This window comes from Ornithorhynchus anatinus, chromosome 13, assembly GCF_004115215.2.
Source record: "Ornithorhynchus anatinus isolate Pmale09 chromosome 13, mOrnAna1.pri.v4, whole genome shotgun sequence".
Lineage (NCBI taxonomy): Eukaryota > Metazoa > Chordata > Mammalia > Monotremata > Ornithorhynchidae > Ornithorhynchus > Ornithorhynchus anatinus.
The window spans coordinates 39757314-39784177 of NC_041740.1; the positions used below are offsets into that span (position 1 = coordinate 39757314).

A 26864-nucleotide genomic window follows, 5' to 3' on the forward strand; every position below is an offset into this window, starting at 1 on the left:
TGGCCCGTAGTGAGCACTTAGATGCCGCTATCGTGTTCATCGTTATTTATTAATAATAATAAATGCCTCCATTATTATCATTATACTGCCGCTCAACACTCCCCACATCGTAGGTTCCGAGGAGTCAGGTCGATGGGGCTTCCCCGGATACCCCGGCATCCTCTTCCTCCCTGACGGCGGCAGCGAGGGAGAGGCGAGGGAAGTGGGACAGCCGTTTTCCTCCGTGCTCTCACTTTGCCGTCTCCCTTCTGCAAGGGGAAACAGATGTGGACAGAGAGGGGGGGAAAGAATCGCGTGGCACACAGCTCTCCTCAGAGGAATCCGACCCCGATCTGTTTCGCCCAGCACCCGGGCCACGGGCCGGATACGCCCGGATCGATCAGTCAGTCGGTCATATTTACTGAGGGCTTACCACGCGCGGAGCCTTGTTGGGAGAGTACAGTATGACGGAGCGGGTAGACCTGTTCCGTGCCCACAACAAGCTTATAGTAGAGAGGCGGAGACAGGCGTTTATATAAATGAATAAATTACAGATGCGAACGTAAGTGCTGTGGGGCCAAAGGAGGGGTGAATAAAGGAAGCGAATCCACATGGAAGGGTGACGGAGAACGTGGGTGAAGAGGAAACGAGGGCACAGTCTGGGAAGGCCTCTTGGAGGAGATGTGCTTTCAATAAGCCTCTGAAAGGGGGGGGGGGGGGAGAGCCATCGTCCGTTGGATCTGAAGTGGGAGGGCGTTCCAGGCCGGAGGCGGGGCGTGATCCAGATCTAGATGAAGTGGAGAGGGAAAGGAACGTGGCCCATCCAAGGATAAAGCCGGGTCTGTCTTTGAGGGTAATTCTTGGCATCGCCACCTCTCGGGGGAAGGAGCTCTCCAGAGGCCACCGAGGGCGATGGCCGCCCCGCCTTCGGTCTTCTCGGGATCCTCCGGGACATCGCCAGTCCCGTCTTCTCCACACCACTCCACGGCAAAGGCCCTCCGTTCATTCAGTCAGCACTGTTCTAAGCGCTGGGTACATACAGGGTCATCAGCTTGGCCCCCGTGAGGCTCACGGTCTCCATCCCCGTTTCCCAGATGAGGGAACCGAGGCCCAGAGAAGTGAAGTGACTTGCCCACAGTCACACGGCTGACGAGTGGCCGAGCCGGGAATCGAACCCGTGACCTCCGACTCCCCAAGCCCGGGCTCTTTCCACTGAGCCACGTTGCTCTTCTGTGTGCTTAATAAACACTGCAGTTATTATCGTTATCGTTATCATCGAAGGTATTCTACCGATTGTAGGATAGCTCTCTCTATAATATATCTTGTTAGCCTTAAATTGTAACCATCTAAATTGCCCTCCCTGGCTTGTTTACATTATCTAAAACTATACCTTCCCCCCTATTTCCCCCCCGTGAATGTTTTAATTCGTCTTTGAACTTTCCCCGGGCTCATCTAAGGTGCACCGTGAAGTCCCGTAGTCACTTCTGAATTCTTCCCCGCTTCCTCAATTTGTATTTATTCAGTAAACCTCTCTTATCTGATAGAATCCAGAGGAATTTGGAAGTGTGGCACCCTGAGATGAAGACCATAGAAAAGGAAACTTTTTTTTTTTTTCCTCCCGGGCCCTGCCAGAGAATAGCCAGCACTGAGGTGGAATGTATTTTCTGTTTCTAACAATCGCGTAGCAACTGCCAAACCACCCAAGTTAAGGACGGCGTAATCGGCCAGAATTCATAGCCCATCCGGAAAGATGACGCTCGTCGCCGGCATCCTGGCCCGTTTTGAAACGTAATGTTCCCTTCAAACCCTTGACCACGAGGGCTCCTTTATCAAAATATTTTGAGGGGGGACTGAAAAAAAAACCCACACAGTACTCTCAGAGTCAAATAAAAATGGAATGGATCGGGCTGGTAGAGTCAAACGAAAACTAAAGAATAGAGGCGATGCAAACGTCGATTTTTGGCTTCACTTCAGATTTTGCAGAAACCAGGAGTAGTAGGTGATCTGGAGGATTTTATGCTTAGACGTTTGACCGGGGCTGAGGCTAGGGGAACAGGTTGCTGTCACCAGCCCCATCTGTGAATTTGCAGATATGCTCAGCTCCGCCAGTTGCCTGCTGTGTGACCCCGGGTAAGTCCTGCACTTCTCTGGGCCTCCGCTTCCTCTATTTTAAAAGGGGGGTTAAATACCTGTTCTCCCTCCTACTTGGGCAGTGAGCCCCGAGCAGGACAGGGACTGTGTCCAGTATGATTAACTGGTATCTGCCCCAGTGCTCGGAATAGTTTGACACATAGTAAGTGCTTAACGACTATCGTTTTTTAAAAAAAGAAAAGAAGAAAAGCATTTAGAAAATTGGGATTGGTGTCAAAATCAACTTTCGAACTCCTGATAATAATCATAATAATAACTGTGGTCTTTGTCAAGCCGCTTACCGTGGGCCAGGCACTGTACTAGAGACAAGCAAATGGGGTCGGACCCAGTCCCTGTCCCTGTCCCACATGGGACTCCCGGTCTCAATCCCCATATTAATAACGTTGGTATTTGTTAAGCGCTTACAATGTGCAGATTACTGTTCTCCGCACTGGGGGAGATACAGGGTCATCGGGTTGTCCCACGTGAGGCTCCCACTCTTCATCCCCATTTTACAGATGAGCTAACTGAGACACAGCGAAGTGAAGCGATCTCCCCAAAGTCACACAGCAGACAAGTGGTGGAGCCGGGATTCTGACTCCCGAGCCCGGGCTCTTTCCTCTAGGCCGTGCTGTTTCTCAGGACTACTTAGGTTTTATTTTAGAGTAATATCGCAATTCGTTTCATTTGTACTTTACTCCTCTGGCCTCCCCGCGCCTCCTCGTCCCCCGAAGTGGAAGATGAAATCTTATTGCTGGAAGCGACCGGCGACCGGTCCGTTTGTCCAGCCCCCTGCCCCCGGGCCTCTGCCGTCTCGGCCGGCGGATGGCCCTCCTCTCCCAAGCCTGGAGCCGCCCTGCGTAACCCTGACTTGGGCGTCGACTTTTCATCGACGGTCACCTTAGAGTGGATGATGGCCCTTGACTTTATTTTTTTTTTCCGAAGATAACTCAAACCAGGGAAATTGGGTTTTCGTCCTTTGGAGAAGCAGAGGTGTGTGGTGGGGGGAGACGGATTGTCAGCGAATTGCTGTTAAGAACCCGACTTTCTACAGACCGTAGAGATGGAGGATTTTCTACGACCGGTGAAACTTTAATGTCACAAAAATGGCCAGTTCTAAGGACTTCATCAGAGGGAGAGAGAACAAGGGTGGCATTGCAACAGTGAGGGGAAAGGGGGGTCGCGAGATTGTCGCTGGGTTTAGCCGGCCTTCGTTGCAGGGGGAGCTTTCTGGGGTATTATGACTCGTCTCTGTACTAACCCCAAGAATAACTGTTACAGGATTTTTTTTTTATGTGCAGGAAGGTACCATTTTGTCTCAAGGCGGGAGAGATCATTCCTCGTTTTTCTACGGTATTTTTTAAGGGCTTATTCTGCGTTGTAAGCGCCAGGGTAGATTCGAGATCAGGTCGGGCGCAGTCCCTGGCCCTCGTAGGGCTCACAGTCTAAGCCGGAGGGAGGAGGATTTATTCCCCATTTTACAGACGAGGTAACTGAGGCACAGAGAAGCGACATGTCCAAGGGCGCACGGCAGATAAATGGCGGGGCGGGGTTAGAACTCAGGACTTCTGACTCGCTGGCCTGGGCCCTTCCTGCTAGGCCACATGATTCGCGTCCCCCGATGCCCCGATACCATCTGCCCGGCTCCGAAGCAGCGCGGCTCAGTGGAAAGAGCCCGGACTGGGGAGTCAGAGGTCACGGGTCCCGATCCCGGCTCCGCCACTCGTCAGCTGTGTGCCCTTGGGCAAGTCACGTCACTTCTCTGGGCCTCAGTGACCTCATCTGGAAAATGGGGTTGAAGACTGGGAGCCCCATGAGGGACAGCCTGATCACCTTGTATCCCCCCCGGCGCTTAGAACAGTGCTTTGCGCACAGTAAGCGCTTAACAAATACCGACATCATCATTAGTCTCTGCGGCAAAAGAAAGCGAACAGGAGGAGGCGATTTACCTCTGTCCGATCCGACTCCCCCACCCCTCAATCTCTCCGGCTCAGGTTCACGCCTACATCATCAGCCACCTGAAGAAGGAGATGCCGGCCGTCTTCGGGAAGGAGAACAAGAAGAGAGAGCTGATCTGCAGGTTACCCGAAATCTACGTCCAACTGCAGCGAGAATACCAGATCTCAGCAGGGGACTTTCCGGAGGTCAAGGCAATGCAGGTATTTTCCCTGCGGGAAAATGGCAGATTGGCCGAGGGGTGGAGACGGACAGGGAGGAGGGGGTGTGTCCGGCGGTCGGAACGATGCAGGAGAAGGTCGGTGCCCTTCAGGAAGAGGGCGGACGGGAGATGGCCGGGGCTCTCTGTGGCCCGTCAGACTTGGCCGATTATCTAGTCGGAGCAGGAAAATCGGTGGTATTTATTGAGCGCCCACCGGGCGCAGGGGACTGTACTAGGCGCTCAGGAGAGCACAGTGGAGTTACTCGGAGAGCTGACAGTCTAACCGGGTAGACTGGCCTGCAAGTCGTTTACAGATAAGGAGACTGTGTGAGTTGGTCCCCTTCAAATGATATGCATGATAATGCCAAAAAAATGCCCCTCCCAGATGTGGGAGTCAGAAAGACCTGGGTTTTAATCCTGGCTCTGCCGCTCGTCTGCTGTGGTACCTCGCGCCGGTCGTTCGATTTCTCCACGCCTCCGTTACCTCATCTGTAAAATGGGGAAGAAGAAGACCGTGAGCCCCTGTGGGACAGGGACCGTGTCCAGACCGATTTGCGTGGATCCACCCCAGCGCCTAGTACGGTGCCTGGAACGTAGTAAGCGCTCAACAAATACCATTATTATTATTACGAGCAAGTTTCTGGTCTACCCACGGTGGCAAAATTTAGGACTCAGCGACGTCTCGGGCTGCCCGGGCAAGGGAACGGTGAAACTCTGCGAGACCTGCAGTGTACGGGGAGTGCAGGCGTAAACTCGGACAACCGGAAGCTTCTCACCGCTTCGGACCCAGGCCCCCTGCCGCCCCCGCAAAGCTATAATAATAATAATAAGCGCTTAACAAATACCAACATTATTATCGTTATTATTATTGACTGATTGGCCGCAAGGTGGAGAATTGCCTTTCCGCCTGCTCTCTGCTTGTACCCTCTCGTTCGTTCCCAGCTAGGCCCCCGATTGGGTCCGGGGGAAGGGTCCTTCTGGCCGATTATAGGAAACCACTTCTACTGGGAAAGCCCCAGACATCTATGCAGATCGGGAATCAATCCAGCCCGGAGGAATCCGAACTTGTTTTCCATGAAAATGTTAACATTTTTGTGTGGGACTCGGACTCCTACTCGTGTTTGCAGCTTAAGGCAATGGCGAATTTGATTTTTTTTTTTTTTTTTAAGGCAACTCTTCTCTCCAAAATAACGGGCAGCACAAACTGCGGGTGTCAGCACCATCGTCCGCTGACGTGACACATCCCGCGGCTCTGACCCCTTCGGTGTTGAGGAGAAGCCCGGAGGTTGAGATGTTTCTGGCTGAGTGAGTCCAGAAGTCAGACAGACTATAGAGACGGGGCTCTGGACAGTTCCGTGAGCCCCACGAGGGACAGCGTGTCCAACCCGATGAATTTGCACCCCACCCAGAGCTTAGGACGGTGCTTTGCACGTAATAAGTGTTTAGCAGTGAGAAGTGAGAAACAGTGCGGCCTATTTGAAAGAGCCTGGGCCCGGGAGTCAGAGGACCTGGGTTCTAATCCCGGCTCTGAGGTGTCTGCTGGGCGACCTGAGACAAGTTACTTAACTTCTCTGCGCCTCGGCTACCTCTTCGGTAAAATGGGGAGCCAATCCTACTCCTTCCAACTTAAACGGTGAGCTTCGTGTGGGACAGGGACTGTGACCAATCCGATTAACTTGTACCCACCCCAGTGCTTAATGCTCGGCACGTGGTAAGCACTTAACGAGTACCATAGTAATAATAATTATTATTATTGTCATTATTATTATTAAGTACCGTTTTGCTCCACTCCCAAACTGGAGCATAAGAAATCTCACTAGCATTAGGAGCCGAGCTAGCGACGTGAGCCAGAGCCTTCAGGGCGACTTGAAAATACTCCCCGTGGCTGGGATGCTCCGAGTTTTCCCCGGGTTTCCCGGCCTGAGGTCAGGAGAATCCATGCCATTCCCCGCGGTCTGCCGTTTGGTTCCCGATCTGTTACGGGAGAGCTTGTGTCTCCCTCCCACCACCAATGTCAGTTTTTTTTGGCCAAGGTTCTCGGAGGGACAGCTGATAAAGTGGATTCTCAAGTATCTTAATAGCCCTCCTTCTACCATAAATTCCTTTTAGGCGTGGTAATTGGACTGGAGTCGCGGTAGGGGCTATCAAACCGTGAACCTCAGAGGAGTAGAGAAGCCAGGCTCGTGGGCCATTCCAGGAAATGATCCCACTGGGTGACCTAACTCGCCTCTCTAAGGGGCAACATTGACACCGAACCAATGAAACGAGTGGAAGAGCATTGCGAGCCACCTCGTATTTTCTGCCGTGAAAATGCCGTACGACTCGTTATTCCTCTTCCATGGCTCCTGGAGTAATCGAAACTGAAAGTACGTTTCTGTTACCCACTTCACGTGACTCTGGAGGGAGGAGCGTGAGATGGCAGGGATGAAAGGTCCCTGCCCCTGAAATCTGCTCTCTTACAAAAGATCACGTGGTCCGTAACAGCGTCCGTTCCGGGAAGAAATCCGTGCTCCGTATCTAGAGATGGAGGGCAATTAAGGGGGGGGGGGCCCAGCGAGTTCCTGCTTCCTCCCTTGCGACCTGGCGTTAGGGCAGAAGAGCCCCCAAACGTTTCTAGGATCGCCGGCCCCTCACGGCAGGCGCGTCGACGGGCAGGGGCAGCGCCCCGCCCCTCCCGCCTCCGCTAAACGCTGTCCCTGTGTTTTGTCGTTCTCGGACAGGAGCAGCTGGAGAACTACGACTTCACCAAATTCCACTCCCTCAAGCCGAAGCTGATCGAGGCCGTGGACAACATGCTGAGCCACAAAATCTCTTCCCTGATGAACCTCATCAGCCAGGAGGAGATCAGCCTGCCCGCCCAGCTCGTGCACGGGGGAGCTTTCGACGGCACCTCCGAAGGGCCCTTCAACCAGGGCTACGGGGAAGGCGCCAAAGAAGGGGCCGACGAAGAGGAGTGGGTGGTGGCCAAGGACAAGCCCGTCTACGACGAGCTCTTCTACGCCCTGTCGCCCGTCGACGGCAAGATCTCCGGGGTCAACGCCAAGAGGGAGATGGTGACCTCCAAGCTGCCCAACAGCGTCCTGGGCAAGATCTGGAAGCTCGCCGACTGCGACAGCGACGGCATGTTGGACGAGGAAGAGTTCGCGCTGGCCAAGCACCTCATCAAGATCAAACTGGACGGCTACGAATTACCCAGCTGTCTCCCGCCTCATCTCGTCCCCCCGTCTCATAGGAAGGCTCTGTCCAACTGAAGAGCCGGTGGCCGGACTGGGAGGGGAAGGGCGAGGAGGGAGGTTGGGTTGACCCGGGGGCCGGAGAGAAAGGGACAGAACGGGGCCACGACCCGGCCTCCCCTCCCCTCACCGGTGTGTCCGGGAGCCCCGGGAACCTCGATCGGGGGTGGGGGGTGGTTCATTCGAATTAGTTGAGAGGATCCCTGTATGTATCCAAAAAACCTACTGTAGCTGCTTTTCCCTCCCCTCATAGCCGGGGGTGGGAGGGGAACGTCCTTATTTATTTGTTCGCTTTAGGCGGCGTCCCCGTGTCTGCGATGAAGCCGTAGACGAGAGGGAAAAACCAGCTCTCCAACAACTCATCAGCGATCTCAGTCCTGAGGAGAAGAAAACGTCGCCGTTCCAACCCAGCCCCCGCCCCGAGTTCCCTGAGGATTGGGATTTTAATCTGGGTCCGAATCCGGGCAGGGAGAGGCGAATGAGGAGCACAGCTGGGCTCAGCCTAACAGGAAGACGCTTATGAGGTCACGGTCCCTGAAGCTCATCGGCGGCCACCTCCCCTGCCGATCAAAACCTCTCTCCCAGATGTGTCTCTCGCACACACCCGGGCTTGGCAAAGCCTTGTTCCGTGCTCTTGGACTCCAGCAGGCATTTTTAGAGCCCCAGCAGTCGGTCGTTTTCGCGGACGATATCGATGGAACCAGTATCAGCGTGGGACGCCCGCCGTGCCGGGCCTCTAAAGATGCTCTCAGCCTACCTCTCACATCCACTAATTCACCGCCCAGTCCGTCTCTCTAGCATGACCATCCTCCATCCCAAAGGGCAGGAGTGGGGCCCCGGAGATTTGGTTCAAAGTTTCCACACCTCGGCCGCTGACAGCCTTTGAGACGCCGTTTCCGTTACCGGGTTCCCCGAGATGCGAAGGACCGGATAAAAACCTCAGCTCGGAGGCAGGAAATCATTCTTCAGAGGTCAAGCGGTGGGTAGAGCTGCGGCCAACAATGAATTTGGGATTTGTCATTCGTCCTCACGAGTGACTACTACAATGGATGTTTTCCGATTCCATTCCTTGTCGCTCCCGCCCTCTCGGGGCCTTTGTCGTCAGAGCGGACGCACGTGCCCTTCCTCCCCGAGCACCGGTCACGTTGCTCTGATTTATGAAGTTAGATGATGGAAGGGTGGAGGGCCCACCCAACCGGGGTCCCTCCAGGCCCACCAAGTCTGACCCGGGACCCTCGGGGACGTCTGCCCCCCCCCCCCCAGGAGGGGTAGGAGAGGACCAGAGAAAACCGAGGCTTTGTCCGGATCTCGGCCCCGACTTCCTTTCTAGGTCACGTCGGGTCCTCTGAGGGAATTAAGTGGTTAGCAGGGGCAGGCGCAGAAGAGGATATACGAGTCGTAGAAAATCCGTTTTCAAATTCCGGAGAGAAGAGAAGCTTCGGAAGGCGGCAGATGCCATGGAGGAGAGGACAACCAGAACCAAGTCCCGGGAAGAAACCCTAGCCTTTGCTGGAAAGGAGTCTGCAGGGCACCGGCTCGGGGACCAGCCCTGGCGCCTGCCTAATCTAAAACCCACCTTTCGGGTCATATTTGGCAAGGGGATCATTCCCTGCACGATGGAGAGCTGGAAGGGGAGGTGCAGGCTGGCACAGGAGGAGGAAAGAATGTCTCACCCGCCGCCTCCTGGCTAGCGCCACGGCCGTCTCACGCCCGGAGGACCGGAAAAACCCTCCAACCTGCCGTGTGGCTGGCCGCTCTTCCCCGGTCCTGCCCTCTCCGCTCGGTCAGCCGCTCGAGCCGAAGTGTCGATTGAGCGCCCGCCGTGACCCGAGGACGTAGCCTGGCCCAGTGGAGAAAATCTGGGTTCTAAACCCGGCTCCACCGCTTTTTGAGCTGGGGCCAGTCGCTTCACTCCTCCGAGCTTCAGTGACCTTAGCTGTAAAATGGGGATAAAGTACCCGTTCTCCCTCCCCCTTAGACTATGAGCCTCTTGTAGGGAAGAGACTGGGTCCATCCCCATCTTCTCGCCCCCCTCCCGGGGCTTAATACACCGCAGGGCACAAAGTAAGTGCTTAATAAATACCAAAGTGATTACTATTATTGTTACTAAACGCTTAAGAATACAGATGGGCTCAGGAGATGTGATTGTATACAGCAAGAAGTGCTTGGATCAGTGACCTTTCCTCAAGGCCTGCCCACCGGGGCCTCGATCTCAAGACTCTCGCCTTAGCTCCCTCTGCTGCCTTCCTTCATCACGAAGGGGTACGAGAGCACGGGGCGGCACCTGAGGAAGAGATGGGGGACTGAGGCCGCTGAACTCCCAAACTGCAAAGCTCAGGAGGAGAGGAAGGAACCCCTCGGAGGGAATAGGAGGCAGAAGCTTCTGCAGCTGAGGTGGTGTTTAAAATAAAAAAGAAGAAAAGTTGGAAATCAGGCTACAGTCCCCCCCCGCCCCCACGCCCCTAAGTAAAACTCTACCGTGGGTTCCTGCTTCTTCAACCAATCCCACCCCCAGGATAAGTCCCCAAAGGATAAACTTTACTAAATTCCCGCTCAAGTAGCCTCCCCGGAGTCCCTGAGGAGGCCAGAGACGGGCCCTGCTTCCAGCACTTTCCAAACCCCTTGTGCCCGGGCTCCCCTCCTGAAGGTCTCTTCCCCGGAGATTTCGTAAATCAGCCCCCGAGCCGCCTTCCTCCTTAGGGTCTTCTCCGTTCTTCTGGTCGTTCGGCTTCTGGGCTCCCGGGTGTCGATTTCAGCTGATTCTCAGGGCTCCAATATCCGCCGATCCCTGCTGCTTCCCTTCCTGGGTGGCTCGTGAGAAGCCAGGCCGCCAGGGCCGAAAACGTTCTGCCCACGGTCCTCGTGATCGGTTCTCGAGGGTGGGGATGTTTCTACCTTGAAAACTACCTTGAGTTTTCTCCGCTGCCTTCGGGAAGGGGAGTGGGCGACTGGAGGAAGGAAGAGCCATCATTCCTTCCTCGCTCTTCTCCCCTTCTTCCCCTGTCTCGGGAAGCGGTCTCTGAGAGGCGCTCGCTCCGTACCGTTCGCGGGAAACCTGAATGCCTTCGGTCCTCCCTGCCGCTGATGCCGAACGCGACCCGGCCCGCGTCCTGGCACGTTAACCTGCCTGCTGGTTTCCTTGCACCTCGTATTGGGTCTAAAGTTCACCGAGGAGAAGCGCAGTTTCCTGGTTATTCCAGCTGTTCGGTGCCTGGGTCCCCCCGGGAGTGACAAGGCGCCCGGGTGACCTGTCCCCTTTCCCCTTTAACATTTTGTTTCCCTTGTCTCTGAGTAATGCACAGTACTGATAAGGGAAAAGGCTTCCATTCATTTCCCCTAAGCAATTGGGTGTGAAAAGAAGCAGCTTCCCACCATCCAAGCTCGGTGTGTTCCAGGAAGGTAACTCTGATGCCGATGATCTAATATGCTTCTATTTTTTAAAAAAAGCTTTATAATCGTTGTCTGGAAATGGTTTTAAAAAACCCCTGCTGATAATAAACTTCGAAAAACAAACAGCCGCCGTCACGCGTTTTATTTCCAGGCGGATGTCCGCTGCCGGGCTCTGGTCTGCTCCGTTCCCGGTACGGTGTCCGGCGTAAAGGGGATCCTGAGTGGGAGCTGCTGGTGATAATTAAGGGGGCTTCCCGCCCCCTCTGCCCTTTCTCCCGCAGCTCTCGGACCCTCCCACCGCCCGCCGTCGTGTGAGGCCGCGGAGCGTCTTGGCCCGGAAGGGCGGCGTCGGGGCAGGGTGCGAGGCCGGGCCGAGGGAAAGGCCCGGGCAGGCGTGAAAGCGTGAGCCCCGCGAGAGGGGCTCCGGGGAGCAGCGCCGGCCATAAGTTCCGTTCAGCGGCCCACTCTGACTCGGAACCCGACCCCGGCGGGCTCACCGCTGGTCCGGCTCGAGGGACGGGTCCGTCTTGAGATCCCGCTCTGGGAGGGCAGACCACCCGGACGGAAGTAGGGACCGCAGGGCTGGAGCAAGACGGCTCACTGTGGGCAGGGAATGTGTCTGTGTAGTGTTGCATCGTACTCTCCCGTACTCTCTGCGCGCGGTAAGCGCTCAATGAATGGATAAACGAATGCCTTCCCCTCCCCACTCCCACCGTGGGCAAGAATGACCGAAAATGGACCGCCTCCTGTCCCAGCCTGAAGCAGGGGGTGGGCAGAAGGGGCCTGTCTCTCCCAGGGGGCTTGGAGGGGTGGCTTTCAGAGGGATTCTGTCTCGGTGGAGGGTGGAGCACCCTTCCTGATGGGAGCTGCCGCCCGCGGGCCCGGGTCTGGGCGGCTCAGTGTCTCCCGCCCTGCCGGATGGCACGCCCTGGACCCTGGAACTTTACCCCGGGGCCCTGCAGGTAGTCCTATGGCTCCCACGGGACCTGGGGACCCATAAAACACTTCCTCTCTGTCCCACAGTCCAAGGTTGCTCGGAGAAGGGAGAGGAGCCGACCAGGCCCCGCCGCCGGACCGGACTTGAGCCCGCTGGGACCTCCGTCGTTCACCGCCTCCGTCGTTCGACACCTCCGTCCACCGCCAGGATCGTGAGACCGCCCCCCCCCCCACACACACACCCCGAGAGCGCCGAGCCGGGCCTCCGGCTTCCTCTCTGCTCGGAGTAAGCAAAGAATCCTCCAGGCTCTGCCCCCGTGCTCTCCCTCCCCGACCCACCTTGCTCCAGCTGTGGGGAGCGCCTCTAGAACCCGCGGCCCGGGTTCTCCGGGGTGTTGGCGACCCGAGGCCCCTGCTGCCTCTGAAAAAATCCCGTCGGGAACCCGAGGCCGAAGGCAACTGGGGTTTCAGGAAGGGGTTTTCTTGATTCGACGGGGGGTGGTGTCACCTTTGCAGGAATTTTAGGTCTTCCACCGCCCACCAGTCCCGCCTGGGTAAGAAGCGCCCGTCCCCTCGCCCCCCCCCGGCTCTGCCACTGCCCATCGCTGGCTTTCCAACCCCCTTCTCTCCCCCATCCCTGGGTGAGGTGGAGCCTGCCTAGCTGGCATTTAGGGGTAATAATGACTGTGACGTTTATAAAGTGCTTACTGTAATAATAATAATAATAATAATAATTACTGTGGTATTTAAGCCTTTACTATGTGCCAGGCTCTCTACTAAGCGCCGGGGAAGATACAAGCTAAATAGGTTGGACACGGTCCCTGTCCCACATAGGGCTCACAGTCTCAATCCCCGCTTTACAGATGAGGTCACTGAGACACGGAGAATTGAAGTGACTTGCCCGAGGTCACACAGCAGACAAGTGGCAGAGCCCGGATTAAAACCCAGGTCCTTCTGACTCCCGGGCCCGGGCTTTATCCAACAGGCCACGCTTTGCCAAGCACCGTAGCAACTGCGGTACAGTCAAGTCAGATAAAGTCCCTGACCCACGTGGCGTTCTCGGGATAATGGGGAGCGAGGATGGATATCGCCATTTTACAGCTCAGGAAAGCGAGGCACAGAGAAGTTAAGCGACTTATCTGAGGTCACCCGGCGGGCAAGTGGCGGGATCAAAACCCAGGGCCTCTGCTCCGACCGCTGGGCTACGCCGTTCCTCCAAGCGGTTGCACCCCGATCTGATCTGCCTGCCGCGCTCGAGGGTATAGACCCAGCCCCTAATAGAGTGCTCCGCGCAAAAGGAAGCGTGCAGTAAATACTGTCGATCGATCGATCGTCCCTCATTCCAGTGCCTTCCCCCGGAGAGGCCCGGTAGCCAGCCGGGCTGAATCGTTGCCCGGGACAGGGGAAGGGAAGAAGGCGGCGTAGGTCGCAGAATTGACAACAGCCGGTCCCCTCTCGGTCAGTCGGTCTGTGGTATTTATTGAGCGCTTACTGTACGGAGAGCCACATTCCCCGCCCACTCTCGCTCCTCAACGATCCCGGCCTGTGCCCGGGCCCGAGGCAGTAGGAGAGGAAGGCCGGCAGACGGGCGGGTTGGCCGGCCGCGGCCGCCCGCTACCCGGGCGGTCCCGCTCCGGGTGGACGGGCGGGAGGACAATGCGGTCTGTGTCCCGCCGGCCCCGGGCCAGCCGAGCCCGAGGGAGGGACAGCGGTCTCTGCCTCGGCCCCGACTCTCCTTCTCCTCTAGAGCCGCTCCGTCTCCGTCCGCCAGGCCCCCGGATCCTCCGAGCTCCCGCCAGCCGTAAGGTGAGGGCCCCACCAGTTGCCACTGAGAGCCTCGGGGTGGTCACGGGGCCGGAGGAGGGAGCCGGGTGCCACCGTCTTGGGCGGGGGAAGCTTCCAGCGGGTGTCATAAGCCCCCTCGCCTGGAAGACCTGCCCCGGCAGCTGGGGATCGCAGGGCACGCCGGGCACCCCGACGATCCACCCGGAAGCCCGGCTCCCGTAGGGCGGGTGGAGATGGGGGCAACGGGAAACGCCGTGGGGTTGACCGCAGGGCGGGCTGCCGCTCCCCAGGCCCCGCCATGGACTCGGAGTATGAGCAGGGACACATCCGGAAGCTGCAGGCCCAGCGCATGCTGATGCAGGAAAAGACCTTCACCAACTGGATCAACAACATCTTCTCCCACGGCAAGGTAGGCGCCCCACGGTCCGCCTTCTCCGCCGACCCCGTGGCCGGTCCACCCCCGCCCACGCCGTGCCGCCCCCATCCCGGCCGGCCCGCCCCTACCCGCCTCTCTGTTCCTGGAGCTGGACCGCCCCTGTTCACCCCACCTCTTGCCGGCTTCTTCCCCTGGACAACTGCTCCTGCCCCTCCAAACGGGCCTCGGTTTCTCTTTTTCCCAGGGCGCTCCCTGGACTGGGGAGGGGAGGCTCCTGGTGGCTGGTGAGGGGCGGGGCCGACCCCCGGGAGGGGCGGCAGGAGATGGGGGCGGAGAGGGGGACGAGGCTGACCCCCAGATCCGACAGGCGAACGTGACCCTCGGGAACGTGTACCTGGATCTGAAGGACGGGACCAACCTGCTGCGGCTGCTGGAGCTCATCTCCGGCGAGACCCTGCCGCCCCCCAGCCGGGGCCGCATGCGGGTCCACTTCCTGGAGAACAACAGCCGCGCCCTGACCTTTCTCAGGTCCAAGGTGAGCCCGGGTGGCCGGGGGGAACCCGCTGTCCACCACTTCCTCCCCAAGACGTTGGCCCACCCTCCCTCGTCCCTCGCTGCCAGGGTTTCTGGGTGTGGAGCGGAAGGGGTCTCGGAGTCTGGGATAGGGAGGGTGGGACTCGGGGGGTGCACGCACACACCAAGGACTAGCCCAAGGGTCCCGGGAAGGTGCAACCTCCCTGTTTCCCCGGCCCGCTCCCCCGATGCCCCTAGGTGCCCGTGCCACTCATCGGGCCAGAGAACGTCGTGGACGGCGACCAGACGCTCATCCTGGGCCTCATCTGGATCATCATCCTGCGCTTCCAGATCTCCCGCATCTCCCTGGACAAGGTCATCATCAGTCGCCATCCTCATCGTTATCACTGTGGTGCTCGTAGAGCGCTTGCGTGCGTCAAGCACCGTACGAAGCGCCGGAGAGAAACGAGATGAGCGGGTCGGACACATTTCCTCTCCCACGTGGGGCTCGGGTCCAAGTAGGAGGGAGGACGGTTACCTTATCTCCATGTGGCAGAGGAGGAAACTGAGGCCCGGGGAAGCGACTTGCTCAGGGTCACCCAGCAGGCAGGTGGATTAGAACCCGGGTCCCCTGACTCCCAGGACTGGGCTCTTCCCACTAGGCCACGCTGCTTCCTTTAGCGAGAACTCGGTTGCGCTTCATCCCAATCTCTAGTCACGGGCGGGGTTGCCCCCTCCCCATTTTCCCTCGCCATCCCCTCCGTTTGCCTGCTTCTCCCCTGCTTGCCCCCGTTCTGGCCTCCCGCCCTCCCCCCCCCACCCTCGCCCCTGACCTCTCGAAGACCCCCTGCCCTCTCTCCCCCCGGCCCCCCCCTCACCAACCCCACCCCCGCTGTCCTGCCAGGAGGAGTTCGGGGCCAGCGCGGCGCTGCTGTCGGCCAAAGAGGCCCTGCTGATCTGGTGCCAGCGGAAGACGGCCGGCTATGCCGACGTGAACATCGCCGACTTCGCCCGCAGCTGGAGCGACGGGCTGGGCTTCAGTGCCCTCATCCACGCCCACAGGTCTGGCCCCCCAGTGACCCTTCCAGGGGAGCTCCCTCCGAGCCGGGTGCAGGGGTGGGGAGGAGAGGGAGGTCTCCCAACTATTCCTTCCTTCAGTCCCATTTATTGAGCGCTGACGGTGTGCAGAGCGCTGTAGTGAGTGCTTGGGAAAGTACAGTTCGACCATAAGGAGAGACGGTCCCTGCCCCCAACGAGCTCACGGTCTAGAGACCATCTGGCTCTTCTCTGCCCGGTTTAATACATCCCTCCGCCAGTCGGGGTGTTGGGCGCAGAGCTTTGTATCAAGTGCTCGAGAGCGTCCACAAGAGTTAGCGGTCGCCGGGCCTGGTCCCCGACATAATCCCCGGGCCCCCACGGCCTCCCCTGGACCACGGGCCGAGGTTTAACCTCAAGCGCGTCTGAGGGTCAGCGGCGGAGGCCTCGAGAGCAGGAGGGCCGCGGGGAGGCGAGGGGCGTGGGTCCAGCCGGGCGGAGGGCGGGGCAGGGGTCCGGGCCCCTTGCGACCCGGTGCCCGGGGCCGCCCCCCCCCGCTGCCCGCAGGCCGGACCTGATCGAGTACGGCCCGCTGCGGGCCGAGCGGCCGCTGCACAACCTGGACTACGCCTTCGAGGTGGCCCAGCGGCACCTGGGCATCTCCCGCCTGCTGGACCCGGAGGACGTGGCCGGGCCCCATCCCGACGAGCGCTCCATCATGACTTATGTCTCCCTCTACTATCACTACTTCTCCCGCCTACACCGGGGCCAGACCGTCCAGAAAAGATTGGCCAAGGTTGGGCTTCCTCGCCCCCAACCCCCCCGGGCCTAGGCACCAGCCCTCCTCCCCCCGCTACGGGCACGGCGGGCAAGGCTCACGGGGGGAGGTCTGCCCTGCCCCTGCGACCCCGTCACCCCAGATAGGACCGGAGGGCGGCCGGACAGGGTGGAGGGCAACACCGGCCTGGAGGGTAGAAAATGGGGAGGCGGAGGGGATGCTATTCATTCATTCGATCGCATTGATTTAGGGCTTACTCTGTGCAGAACACTGTACTGAGCGCTTGGAAAGTACAATGCGGCGACAGATAGAGACGGTCCCTACCCAACAACGGGCTCACGGTCTAGAAGGGGGAGACAGACGGCAGAACGGAACAAGTCGACGGGCAGCAATAGCATCGAAATAGATGAAGGGAATTATAGACGCATCATTAATAAGAATAACGTTGTGGGGCGGGGAAGGGGGAAGAGCAGAGGGAGTAGAGGAGGGGAGGAGGAGCGGAGGAAAAGGGAGGCTCAGTCGGGGAAGGCTTCCTGGAGGAGGTGCGCTCTCAGTAGGGCTTTGAAGCGGGGGAGAGAGGTAGTTTGGCGGCGGCGGGAGAGGTTTGGAGAGGACCCTGGATCCCGCTCCGCACCGGGTCGATGCAGCTTTTAGGCTCCGTGAGCAGCCCCCGCGGGAGGCCGCAGCAGAGGCTACGTCCGATCCCGCCCTAGAGAGGGCCGAGGCGGGCCTGGGGCAGGAGGAAAGAGGGGGAGGACGCTTTCCCCGAAGAGCAGGGCCAGAAGCCAGCCACCCCCAGGACGCCCACCCTGTCTTCCTGGGCCCCAGCCAGAGGTGAGCCTGGTCCCCCCCGACCCCACGGCCCCCTCTCGGCCTTTCCTCCGCCTAGATCCTGCAGCAGCTGCAGGAAACGGAGGAGCTGCGGGAGCGGTACGAGCAGCTGGTGTCGGACCTGCTGCGCTGGATCGAGCAGAAGGAGTCAGAGCTGGAGCGGCGCGACTTCCCGGACTCCCTGCCCGCCACGCGCCAGCTCCTGGCCGCCTTCGCGGCCTTCCGCACGGAGGAGAAGCCCCCCCGGCTGCGGCAGCGCGGCGCGGCCGAGGCCCTGTTGTTCCGGCTGCGTACGGTGCTGCGGGCGCAGAACCGCCGGCCCTTCGTGCCGCCCGACGGGCTGGGCCCCGGGGAGCTGGCGCGGCGCTGGGAGGGCCTGGAGCGGGCCGAGGCCAGGAGGGGCCAGGCCCTGCAGCGGGAGCTGCTGCGGCTGGGGCGGCTGGAGCAGCTGGCCGGCCGCTTCGAGCGCAAGGCGGCCCTGCGGGAGGCCTTCCTGGCCGAGACGGAGCAGGTGCTGGGCCGCCTGGGCCCCTGCCGCCCCGCCAACCCCGCCCTGATGGAGGCCGCGGCCAAGCGGCTGGGCGCCCTGGAGGCCCACGCCCTGCCCCAGGAGGAGCGCTTCCGGGCGCTGGCCGAGATCGCCGCCCTCCTGCAGCAAGAACGCTTCCACGGCCACGCGCGGGTGGCCCGCAGGTGAGGCCCACGGGGGACCCTGGCCACCCCTCCGTCCTCCCCCAACAGCCTCAGCCTCCCCGCCCCATCTCATCCCTGAGCAGCTTGAGCAGCCCGGCCTAGCGGGAAGAGCCCAGGCCTGGGATCCAGAGGACCCGGCCCCTAATCCTTCAATCGTATCTACTGAGCGCTTACTGTGTGCACTGAGCGCTTGGGAGAGTACGGAATAACAGTAAACAGACACGTTCCCTGCCCACAGTGAGCTTGCGGGGTAGAGACTCCCACTCTCCCACCTGCCCGCTGCGGGACGCCGGAGAAATCACTTCGCCTCCCTATGCCGCAGTTTCTTCGTCTCTAAAATGGGGATTCGGTCCTTGGTTAGAACTACCCGGGCCGCGGGCCGCGTCTGACCCCATTATCCCGTACCTACCCCAGCGCTTGGTACAGGGCTCGGCACCTAGAAGGCGCTTAACAAATCCCTCAGTTCTCCTTATGGTTATTAGTAGTAGCGTGAGTCGCCACGGTATCACCGAGCGGGGCCGACCGATACCCTGCCACCCCGGCCTCGGTCCCGACCACGAACCCCTGGCCCTCCCCGTCCTTCCCTCCAGGCAGAAGCAGATCGCCGAACGCTGGCAACTGTTGCGGGAGCAGTTCCGGGAGCGGAGGGAACAGATGGAGGGGGTAGAGGAGGTGCTCGGGCTGTGGCTGGAGGTGGACAACCTCACCGACGCGCTGAAGGAGCTGCAGGTGGGAGACTCAAGGGTCCGCCCGGGCCTGCACGCTCCTACGTGCGCCCGTAGGCGCCCACGCTCTCACGCGCCCCTGCCTCTCAGTATCCCCCCTCATTCCACCTGCGGGCCCCGCTCCAGGCCCCCCCGAAGAGGAGGCACCGGCGTCCCCCTCCTAGGAGTGCAGCCGGCCCGGCCCCCGGTCCCCCCGGCTGGCGCCGACCGTCGTCCCTCTGGGTCCCAGGTGCCGGCCAGTTCCACGGCCTGCAGGCAGCAGCTGGCAGAGGTGGTGGAGCAGCTGCAGAAGCACCACCTGCTAGAGACCCAGATCTCCTCGCACGGTGCCAGCGTGGACCACCTGGCTCACAGGGCCTCCCGGCCGGGCCCGGCGTCGGGCACCAATGCCGAAGTGCTGCAGGCCAGGGCCCGGGGCCTGACCCAGCTCTATCAGACCCTGGTGTCGCTCGGCAGGGCCCGGTGAGGACCTGGGTCTCCCCTTGTCCCCTCACTCCTCACCCTGAGCCGATCCTGCCCGAGGATCGCCCCCGACTCCCAGCCCTCACCCCGTCCCTAGCCCCAGGGGCCCCGCTCAGACCGGGGCAAGCGCTGGGCAGCCATCTGTCTTCCTGAACCCGAGGAGACCCACCCAGAGCCCAGGCCCCGCTCCTTGCCCTGAGCCCTCCCCGCCCTGTCCCTGCGTTTATTCCCCTGACCCGCCGCTGAGCCCCCGGAAGCCCCCGTGGCCCGCTCCCTGTGTGTGCCCCTCTTCCTGCCCCTGAGCCCCGCGCTGCCCTGCCCCAGGCGGTCCCTGCTGGAGGAGGCCCTGCGGCAGGGAGAGTTTCTCCGGGACTGTGAAGAGGAGGAATCCTGGCTCCGGGAGCGACGCCAGCTCGTCCAAGCGGCCGGCCTGGGTCGGGACCCCGGCCAGATCGTGGCCGCCCTGCAGAAGAACAAGGTGCCCCTCCCCGCGCCCTCCTCTCCCACGGCGCCCTCCCCGAACTCCTCGGCCCTCCTCCGGGCCCCGCTCCCCGGCTCCGGGCCGCAGGCTCCCGGGCCCGTCCCCAGACCCGGCTCCCGACTCCTTGCCTCCCACCCTGCAGGCCCTGGAGGCTGAGGTCAGCGCCCACCAGGCGGTGGGTGCGGACATCGCCCGGAAGGCCCGGGAGCTGTGCCAGAGGGGCCACCCCGCCCAGGTGGACATCCAGGAGCGGGCGGAAGGGATCCAGGCTGAGTGGCAGGTCCTCCGGGACGAGGTGGCCGGGCTCCGGGCCCGCCTGCAGGCCGCCCTGGTCGTCAAACAGGTACGGGACCGGCAAGATCGGGGAGGGCCCGGGGCCGGAGGGTCCTCGGTTTCTGGCTGCTCGTCTCCCCGGGGGAGCCATGCCAGAGCTGAGAAGCGGCTGGCATAGTGGATGGAACAGAGGCCTGGAAGCCAGAAGGTCATGGGTTCTAATCTCCGCCCCTTGTCTGCTCTGAGACCTTCACTTCTCTATGCCTCAGTTCCCTCATCTGTAAAATGGGGATTGAGACCGCGAGCCCCGTGTGTTACAGGGACTGTGTCCGACCCGATTTGCTTGTATCCACCCCGGCGTTTAGTGTAGTGCCTGGCACATAGAAGGCGTGTAACAAATCCCACAGTTATTATTATTATTATTATTATTATAACTATTATCACCCCCCCCACCTGCCTCCTCTTGCCAATTTGGGCCTCTGGGCTGTTGGGACTCGCAGCCCCCGGCCATGAGGGCGGCCGTTGTGTACTGGGCATAGGCCAAGCCCCTGATAATAATAGTAACTGTGGGTTTCGTGATGCGCTCGCTATGTGCGAAGCACCGTACTACAAACCGATCACGTCGGGTGCAGTCTTACGGGATAGGATGTGTACCGGATCCTCCTTTTGCAGATGAGGAAGCTGAAGTCCGGAGAAATTAAGTAACTTGTCCAGAGCTCCGCAGCTGACAAGTGGCCCAGCCGGACTTTGAACCCAGGTCCTCTGACTCCCAGGCCCGGGATCTTTCCTCTAGGCCACCCTAGGTCACCCCCGCCTGTTGAGGCTACGAGCCCAGAAGCCCGCAAGGGGCAATCCCACCCACCCAGCCTATCGCCGACGCCAGCCCGTTTGGGCTAAGCCCTTCGATCCGGCCCCCTCGGCACGGGGCTCAGGCCCAGGTCGCCCCGCGGGCCCACGTGCCTCTCTCCCCTCCCGCCCAGTACTTCGCCGACGCCGGGGAGGCGGACTCGTGGCTGCGGGAGCAGAGGCCCCTTCTGGCCAGCGCCGACTACGGGAAGGACGAGGCCGGGGCCGAGGCCCTGCTGCAACGGCACCTGAGGCTGGAGAGGGAGGTGCGGGCCTACGGGCTGGAGCTAAGGAGGCTGGAGGAACAGGCCCGGGCGGCCGCTGGCCAAGCCCCGCTCACGGTACGGAGGGGCCCGGGGGGACTCTCTGGGGGGGGAGGGGACCCCCTGAGGGGGGGGGAGGGGAGCGGGGACCCGGCGTGAGGGGTCTGAGCGGCGGAGAGGGTCTCCTCAGGCCAAGCCCAAGGAGGACTGGAGCGAGGTCGATGGAGCCGGATCACGCCGGCAGCCCCCGATCGCCTCGGCGGCGCCCGGCCGGGCCCGCCAGAGCCAGCGGGTCCAGATGCGCTTCACCTTTAGAGGTACCTGGGGCCACGGCCCGGGCGGCACCCGGCGGGGTGGCCCCCTCTCCTTCCTTCGCCTCTTCTTGCCCCCCGGGGATGGGTCCTTGGACTGGCTGATCTCTGTGGCCTCCCATCCATCCGTGGTGAGCCTGCCTCGAGGGGCACTGGGGGATAGAGCGGGCTCTGGCACTGGCCACCGTCGGTATGGATCTCCGTCCGGCTCCTTCGGGTGGGCAGAGCGGGTCCTTCTCCCTCTCCCCTCCCCCCCCCCCCCCGAGTCCCTCCCGGGGCTGCACTGAGACGTCACCCGCGTCTGCCAGGAGAGGGGTTCACCTGGACCCGCGGGGACATCCTGGAGCTGGTGGACGGGACCGACGGGGACACCTGGCTGCTGAGGGACCAGAAGGGCTGCCGGGCAGAGGTGCCCACCAGCTACGCTATGGAGATCGAACCCCAGGTACCACTCTCTCCCTGCCGGGAGCCTCCACCGGGACCCCTTCCCCGGAACCTGCGTGGACCCACGCCCCCGTCCGCTTGCCAGGCGGTGTTGGCGCTGAACCCCACGGAGGAAGGGCCCGGAGGCATCGGCTCCAGGCGCCAGGCCGCCCGGCGTTCCGGGCGCCGGGGCACCCGGGAGATCACCAGCCCCGCCGAGCCCGACCCCCACTTCAGTCCCGGGAACATCCGCAAGACCCAGAGCGACCTGGGCCGGGACTACGAGAACCTCAGGGCCCTGGCGGAGGTAGGGGATGGCGTCGGCCGCGGGGGCCGGGCGGTGGGCGTCCCGCACTCGGCACCGGCGGCCCGGCCGGCTCCGCCAGGGTGCAACTGGGAGCTTGGGGTGGCGGCCTGGGGCCGTCGGAGAGAGGAGATAGAGCGAGGGATGGGGCCCTCCGAGGGGGGCTCTCCCTGGCTACGTTGAGGTAGGGGCAACCGGAGCCCCGCGAGCCCTTCCGGGGGGTCACCGTGCCCTCCCTCCGCAGAGCCGCGGGGCACGTCTGCGGGAGACGGTGGCCCTGTTCCACTTCTACAGCTCCTGTGAGGAGCTCCAGTCCTGGCTGCTGGACCAGGCCCTCCTGTTCCAGACGCTGCAGCCCCAGGCTGACGACGTGGAAGTCGTCAGGCACAAGTACGAGGTAACGTCCGGGCCTGGGGCGAGGAGGAGGGGTAGGGGGAAGCCTTGGGCCGCGGTCTTAAGCGATCCGACCTCTGACCCTCTAGACCGTAGGGTCCCTGTGACCGGGGAACGTGTCCGCCGGCTCTGTCGTATCGCACTCTCCCGAGCGCTTAATACAGTGCTTTGCGCACAGTAAAGGCTCAGTAAAGACCATTGGTGATGACGCCCCCGCCCACTCCCCCCCTCCAGCCTCCCGCGGAGGATCGGGGCCCGTGGCCACCGCGGAAAGGGACCTGCTGTCCCCCCTTCCTCCCCGGCGTCTCCTCAGACCCCCGGCTCCCCCTCTGTCTCAGAACTTCCTCACCGCCCTGGTGGCGGGGAAGGGCCGCCTGGAGGAGATGGGCGGCTCTGCCGAGAGGCTGGCGCTGGCTTGCCCCGCGGAGGCAGCGGAGGTTCGACGGCGGCAGCTGGATCTGTGCCAGAGGTGAGGGGATGGCAGGCGGTAAGGGAAAGATTGCCTGGCCCCTCCAGGCCCCTGAGATGCTGGATGGGAACCTGGCAGTGCCCGGCTTCTGGTGCCCTTCACTTGCCCCGTCTCGGCAACAGGTCAGGCCAGGCCAAGGTTGTCTGTGTGTCAGGAGCTCTGTCCGGGCTTCTGAGACCTGCGCGAGGCCCAGGGTGACCTCGCCCGTGGTCAGTAGCCCCCCTCACGGTAGTTCTTCCTTGCCCCTGTTCAGTCCCCCCCGCCCCCCATGCCTGCTCAGCGGCCCACTCGCTCCGGCTCCTAGCCCCTCTAACGGGTGGACTCGTTCCCAGCAACCCGCACAAGTTGATGCCTAATGAGCACGCGTGCATGTGAGTCCAAGAATCACCCCCATCTCTGCCCCCGAGAGTCAGATGGGCTGACTGGCTCTGGGTCCGGTGCGGGGCACCATGCTGGAAGGGGTCGACGCAGCTTGGGCCAGGCTCGGTGCCGGCGTCTTGGCCGTGCCAGGGGGCCGGAGGGGGAGCCGGGGGCTGGCAAGAGCCCGGAGACCTCCGGGCGTGATCGTCCCCGGCCGGCGATGAGAAGGCCCCGGACTGTCGCTCGGGCCCCCGTCACCACCCGGAGCTGAGACGCCCCTCGGGCCCCCCGGGTGCCCGTGTGCAGGTGGGAGCAACTGGAGGCCCTGAAGGAGGAGAAGGGGCAGCAGCTGGTGGGGCTGGCCGACGTGCGCAGCTTCCTGCAAGAATGCGGGCACGCGCAGGCCCATCTGCAGACCGTGATGCAGCAACTGGTGGTCGTGGACCCCGGGAGCCCAGCCACATCCCCGGACGGGGCCCACCGCGCCCTGCAGCTGATCGAGCGTGAGATCCTGCTGCTGGAGCGGAAGATCCAGTACCTCACCAGCGTGGCCGTAACGTAAGGGCTGGCAGCACGGTCTGGGGCCCGGGGGCACTGGGGGTGGGCGGAATAAGAAGAAGTATGGTATTAGTTAAGCGCTTACTATGTGCGAAGCACTGTTCAAAGTGCGGGGGGCGGGGATACAAGGCGATCGGGTTGTCCCACGTGGCGCTCGCAGTCTTAATCCCCATTTTACAGATGAGGTCACTGAGGCCCAGAGAAGTGAAGTGATTTGCCCAAGGTCACACAGCTGACGAGTGGTGGAGCCGGGATTAGAACCCATGACCTCTGACTCCCAAGCCCGGGCTCTTTCCACTGAGCCACGCTGCTTTTCTACACCTGTTCTCCTTCCTACTTGGACTGTGAGCCCCATGTGGGTCCTGATCACACTGTATCTCCCTCAGCGCTTAGTACGGTGGTGGGCACATAGTAAGCACTTAACGAATATCATTTTAAAGAGTACAATGATTATTATTATTAAAAGAGGCCAACTGGGTCCTGGGCGGGACAGGGATTGAGCCCAATCTCATAATGCCGTAATTATCGGTGTAATCGCTAGAACCCTTCCCCGGCGGCACAAGCAGGAGAAGCAGCGTGGCTCAGTGGAAAGAGCCCGGGCTTGGGAGTCGGAGGTCATGGGTTCAAATCCTGCCTCCGCCGCTTGTCGGCTGGGTGACTTTGGGCCAGTCACTTAACTTCTCTGTGCCTCAGTTCCCTCATCTGTAAAATGGGGATGAAGACTGTGAGCCCCACGTGGGACTACCTGATCACCTTGTATTCTCCCCAGCGCTTAAAACCGTGTTTTGCACCTAGGAAGTGCTTAATAAATGCCATTAAAGAAAAAAAAAACCAAAGGGGGCTGGGGACAGGGTCGTCGCCGGCACCTGAGCTGGGCGAGGCCGGTCCAGGGGAGGCGGACGCCGGGTGCCTTTTGAATCCTGACCCCCGCCTTGCCGCCCACCCAGGATGAAGGAGACGAACCCCGCGGAGACCCAGGCGCTGGAGGAGCAGGTGGAGACGATGCAGCGGCAGCTGGACCTGCTGCAGGAGGAGGCCTCGGGGCGCGCCCGGGCCCTGGAACGGGCCCGAGCCCAGCGGAGGTTCCTGAAGGAGAGTCGCCAGCTGCTGCTGTGGGCAGAGGGGGCGCGGGCCCAGCTGGCCAGCGAGGAGATGGGCGTGGACGTGGCTTCTGCCAACCGGCTGCTGAGGGAGCACCAGGGCTTGCTGGAGGAGCTGCGCTCGCATCAGGAGAGGTGGGAGCTTGGCAGGGCCCGGGGAGGGTGCTGGGACCTGCCGGGGGCTGCTGGGGCGTCCTCAGCAGAGGGCAGGGGAGCCCCTGAGGAAGGGTAGCGGGGCCTAATGGATAGAGCATAGGCCTGGGAGTCGGGAGGACCCCGATTCTAATCCCAGCTCCGCCATTTGTCTGCCGTGAGACCTCAGGCGAGTGGCTTCACTTCTCTGGGCTTCGCTTCCCTCATCTGTAAAGTGGGGATTAAGAGCGTGAGCCCCATGTCGGGCAAGGACCGAGGCCGACCCAATTTGCTTATATCCCTTCAGTGCCTGCCACCCAGTAGATGCTTAACAAATCCCACCATTATTATTCATTGTATTTCCCGACCGCTTCCTATGTGCGGAGCACTGAAATAAGCGCTTGGGAGATTACGGTGTAACAATAATCGCACGTTCCCTGCCCACAGTGAGTTTACGGTCTAGAGAGGTGATGAGACTGCCAGACAGAGGGGCCCCAAATCCTCACGCCCCCCACCCCCCTCTCTGCCCGTCAGCCTGCAGCAGCTGCTGGTCCAGGGCCAGCGTGTGGCCAAGTCGGCGCCCCGGGACTCTCCGGAAATGAACGGTTCCCTGGAGCGGCTGGGCCGGGAAGGCCGGGAGCTGGAGGCCCTCTGGGAACGGCGGCAACAGCGACTGCAGGAGGGGCTGGAGCTACGGAAGTTTGACTGGGAGGCCGACGGCTTCAACGCCACCTGTGCCAACCATGAGGCCTTCCTGCGCCTGGATGCCCTCGGGGTAAAAAAACCTGGGGCGCAGAGGCGCCGGGGCAGGGCCCGGTTGGACTGGGCAGCCCAGACCCGGGCCCGAGAAGAAGCTCCAGGCTGCCGACCGCGGGGGTGGTTTGGTTGGCGGGGCGGGGGGCTGGTCCCCGAGTGGCACCGGTGGGCTCTGTACCCGTAGGAGGACGTGGAAGTGGTACAGAGACTGCTGCGGAGGCATCAGGAGTTGGAGCACCTGCTGGAGGCCCTGGGCCCGCGGGCTGAGTCTCTGAAAGCCCACGGGGACAGACTGGTGCAGAAACAGCACTTTGCCAGCCCCGCGTGAGTCTGGGCTGGGGTCCTGGGCCCGGGGCCGGGGGTTGGGAGGGTCCTCGTCCGTGCCGCTGCTCGGGAGAGGGGCTTCTGGGACTGTCAGGGCTGGGGCCGGGGGGCACCCAGGAGGGACGGTGAAGGGACCATCGGGGAAGGACGAGGGGTGTGTGGGAGGTCCCTCACCTGGGTCCCACTCGCCTAGGAGAAGCAGCGTGACCTAGCGGGAGTCGGAAGGTCCCGGGTTCTAATCCCTCATCCGCCACTGGTCTGATTTGTGACTTCGAGCAAGTCGCTTCGCTTCTCTGTGCCTCGGTTACCTCAGCTGGAAAATGGGGATTGAGACTATGAGCCCCATGTGGGACGGGGACCGTGTCCAACCCGATCAGCTTGTACCTACCCCTTAGAACAGCGCTTGACGCGTTGTAAGCGCTTAGCAAATACCATCGTCATCACCAGGATCGAGGAGAAGGTGTCGAGCAGCCAGGATCGGTGGGCCCGGCTCCAGACGAACAGCGGGCAGAGGAAGAGGCAGCTGCTGGCTTCCCTCCAACTGCAGGTGGGGAGGAGGATCCTGAGGCGGGGGGACCCCAGGAATCCCTGAAGGGGCTGAGGGGTCTCCAGCCGTGGATGGCAGGGCCCTGGGGGTGGGGAGAGTCCACAAGGCCCAGATTTCCGTGGGGCAGGAGGGGACAGAGAGGAGAGGGAACCACCCACGCTCTCCTCCTCTCCCCTATAATGCCCCACGGTTCCCCCGACTCGGAGCAGCAGCCCTCGCCCTTCCCCTCGCCCTTACGCCGGCGTCTCCGGGCCCCCCACCTGGCCCCGGAGCCCCACCGCTGACCCCGGGGCCTCCGGG

At 61.6% G+C, this 26864-nt stretch overlaps 2 protein-coding genes and 1 long non-coding RNA gene across 3 annotated transcripts in view; 2 read left to right on the plus strand and 1 right to left on the minus strand.

Annotated features, from left to right (window-relative positions):
• Positions 1-11013, plus strand: part of EHD4 (EH domain containing 4) — a 46767-nt gene extending 35754 nt beyond the window's left edge. Inside the window, exons 5-6 of the mRNA XM_029077628.1 lie at positions 4104-4268; positions 6988-11013. Coding sequence (XP_028933461.1) covers positions 4104-4268; positions 6988-7518 — 696 coding nt within the window. The 3' untranslated portion in view covers positions 7519-11013. The remainder of the gene's footprint in view (positions 1-4103; positions 4269-6987) is intronic.
• On the minus strand, positions 31-4143 carry LOC114816048. Its single transcript, XR_003763824.1, has 2 exons — positions 4059-4143; positions 31-248 (listed from the first exon to the last, which is right to left on the minus strand). It is a non-coding gene; the product is annotated as an uncharacterized LOC114816048 (long non-coding RNA).
• A 2896-nt stretch (positions 11014-13909) lies between the features above and the next one.
• Positions 13910-26864, plus strand: part of SPTBN5 (spectrin beta, non-erythrocytic 5) — a 40913-nt gene continuing 27958 nt past the window's right edge. The window contains exons 1-21 of the mRNA XM_029077893.1: positions 13910-14020; positions 14355-14522; positions 14759-14875; positions 15405-15562; positions 16103-16331; positions 17203-17837; positions 18428-18566; positions 18792-19024; positions 19349-19502; positions 19648-19848; positions 20759-20965; positions 21078-21204; positions 21507-21643; positions 21728-21928; positions 22170-22322; positions 22657-22787; positions 23454-23705; positions 24653-24940; positions 25472-25712; positions 25878-26017; positions 26465-26564. Of these exons, the coding sequence (XP_028933726.1) occupies positions 13910-14020; positions 14355-14522; positions 14759-14875; positions 15405-15562; positions 16103-16331; positions 17203-17837; positions 18428-18566; positions 18792-19024; positions 19349-19502; positions 19648-19848; positions 20759-20965; positions 21078-21204; positions 21507-21643; positions 21728-21928; positions 22170-22322; positions 22657-22787; positions 23454-23705; positions 24653-24940; positions 25472-25712; positions 25878-26017; positions 26465-26564 (4122 nt within the window). The remainder of the gene's footprint in view (positions 14021-14354; positions 14523-14758; positions 14876-15404; positions 15563-16102; positions 16332-17202; positions 17838-18427; positions 18567-18791; positions 19025-19348; positions 19503-19647; positions 19849-20758; positions 20966-21077; positions 21205-21506; positions 21644-21727; positions 21929-22169; positions 22323-22656; positions 22788-23453; positions 23706-24652; positions 24941-25471; positions 25713-25877; positions 26018-26464; positions 26565-26864) is intronic.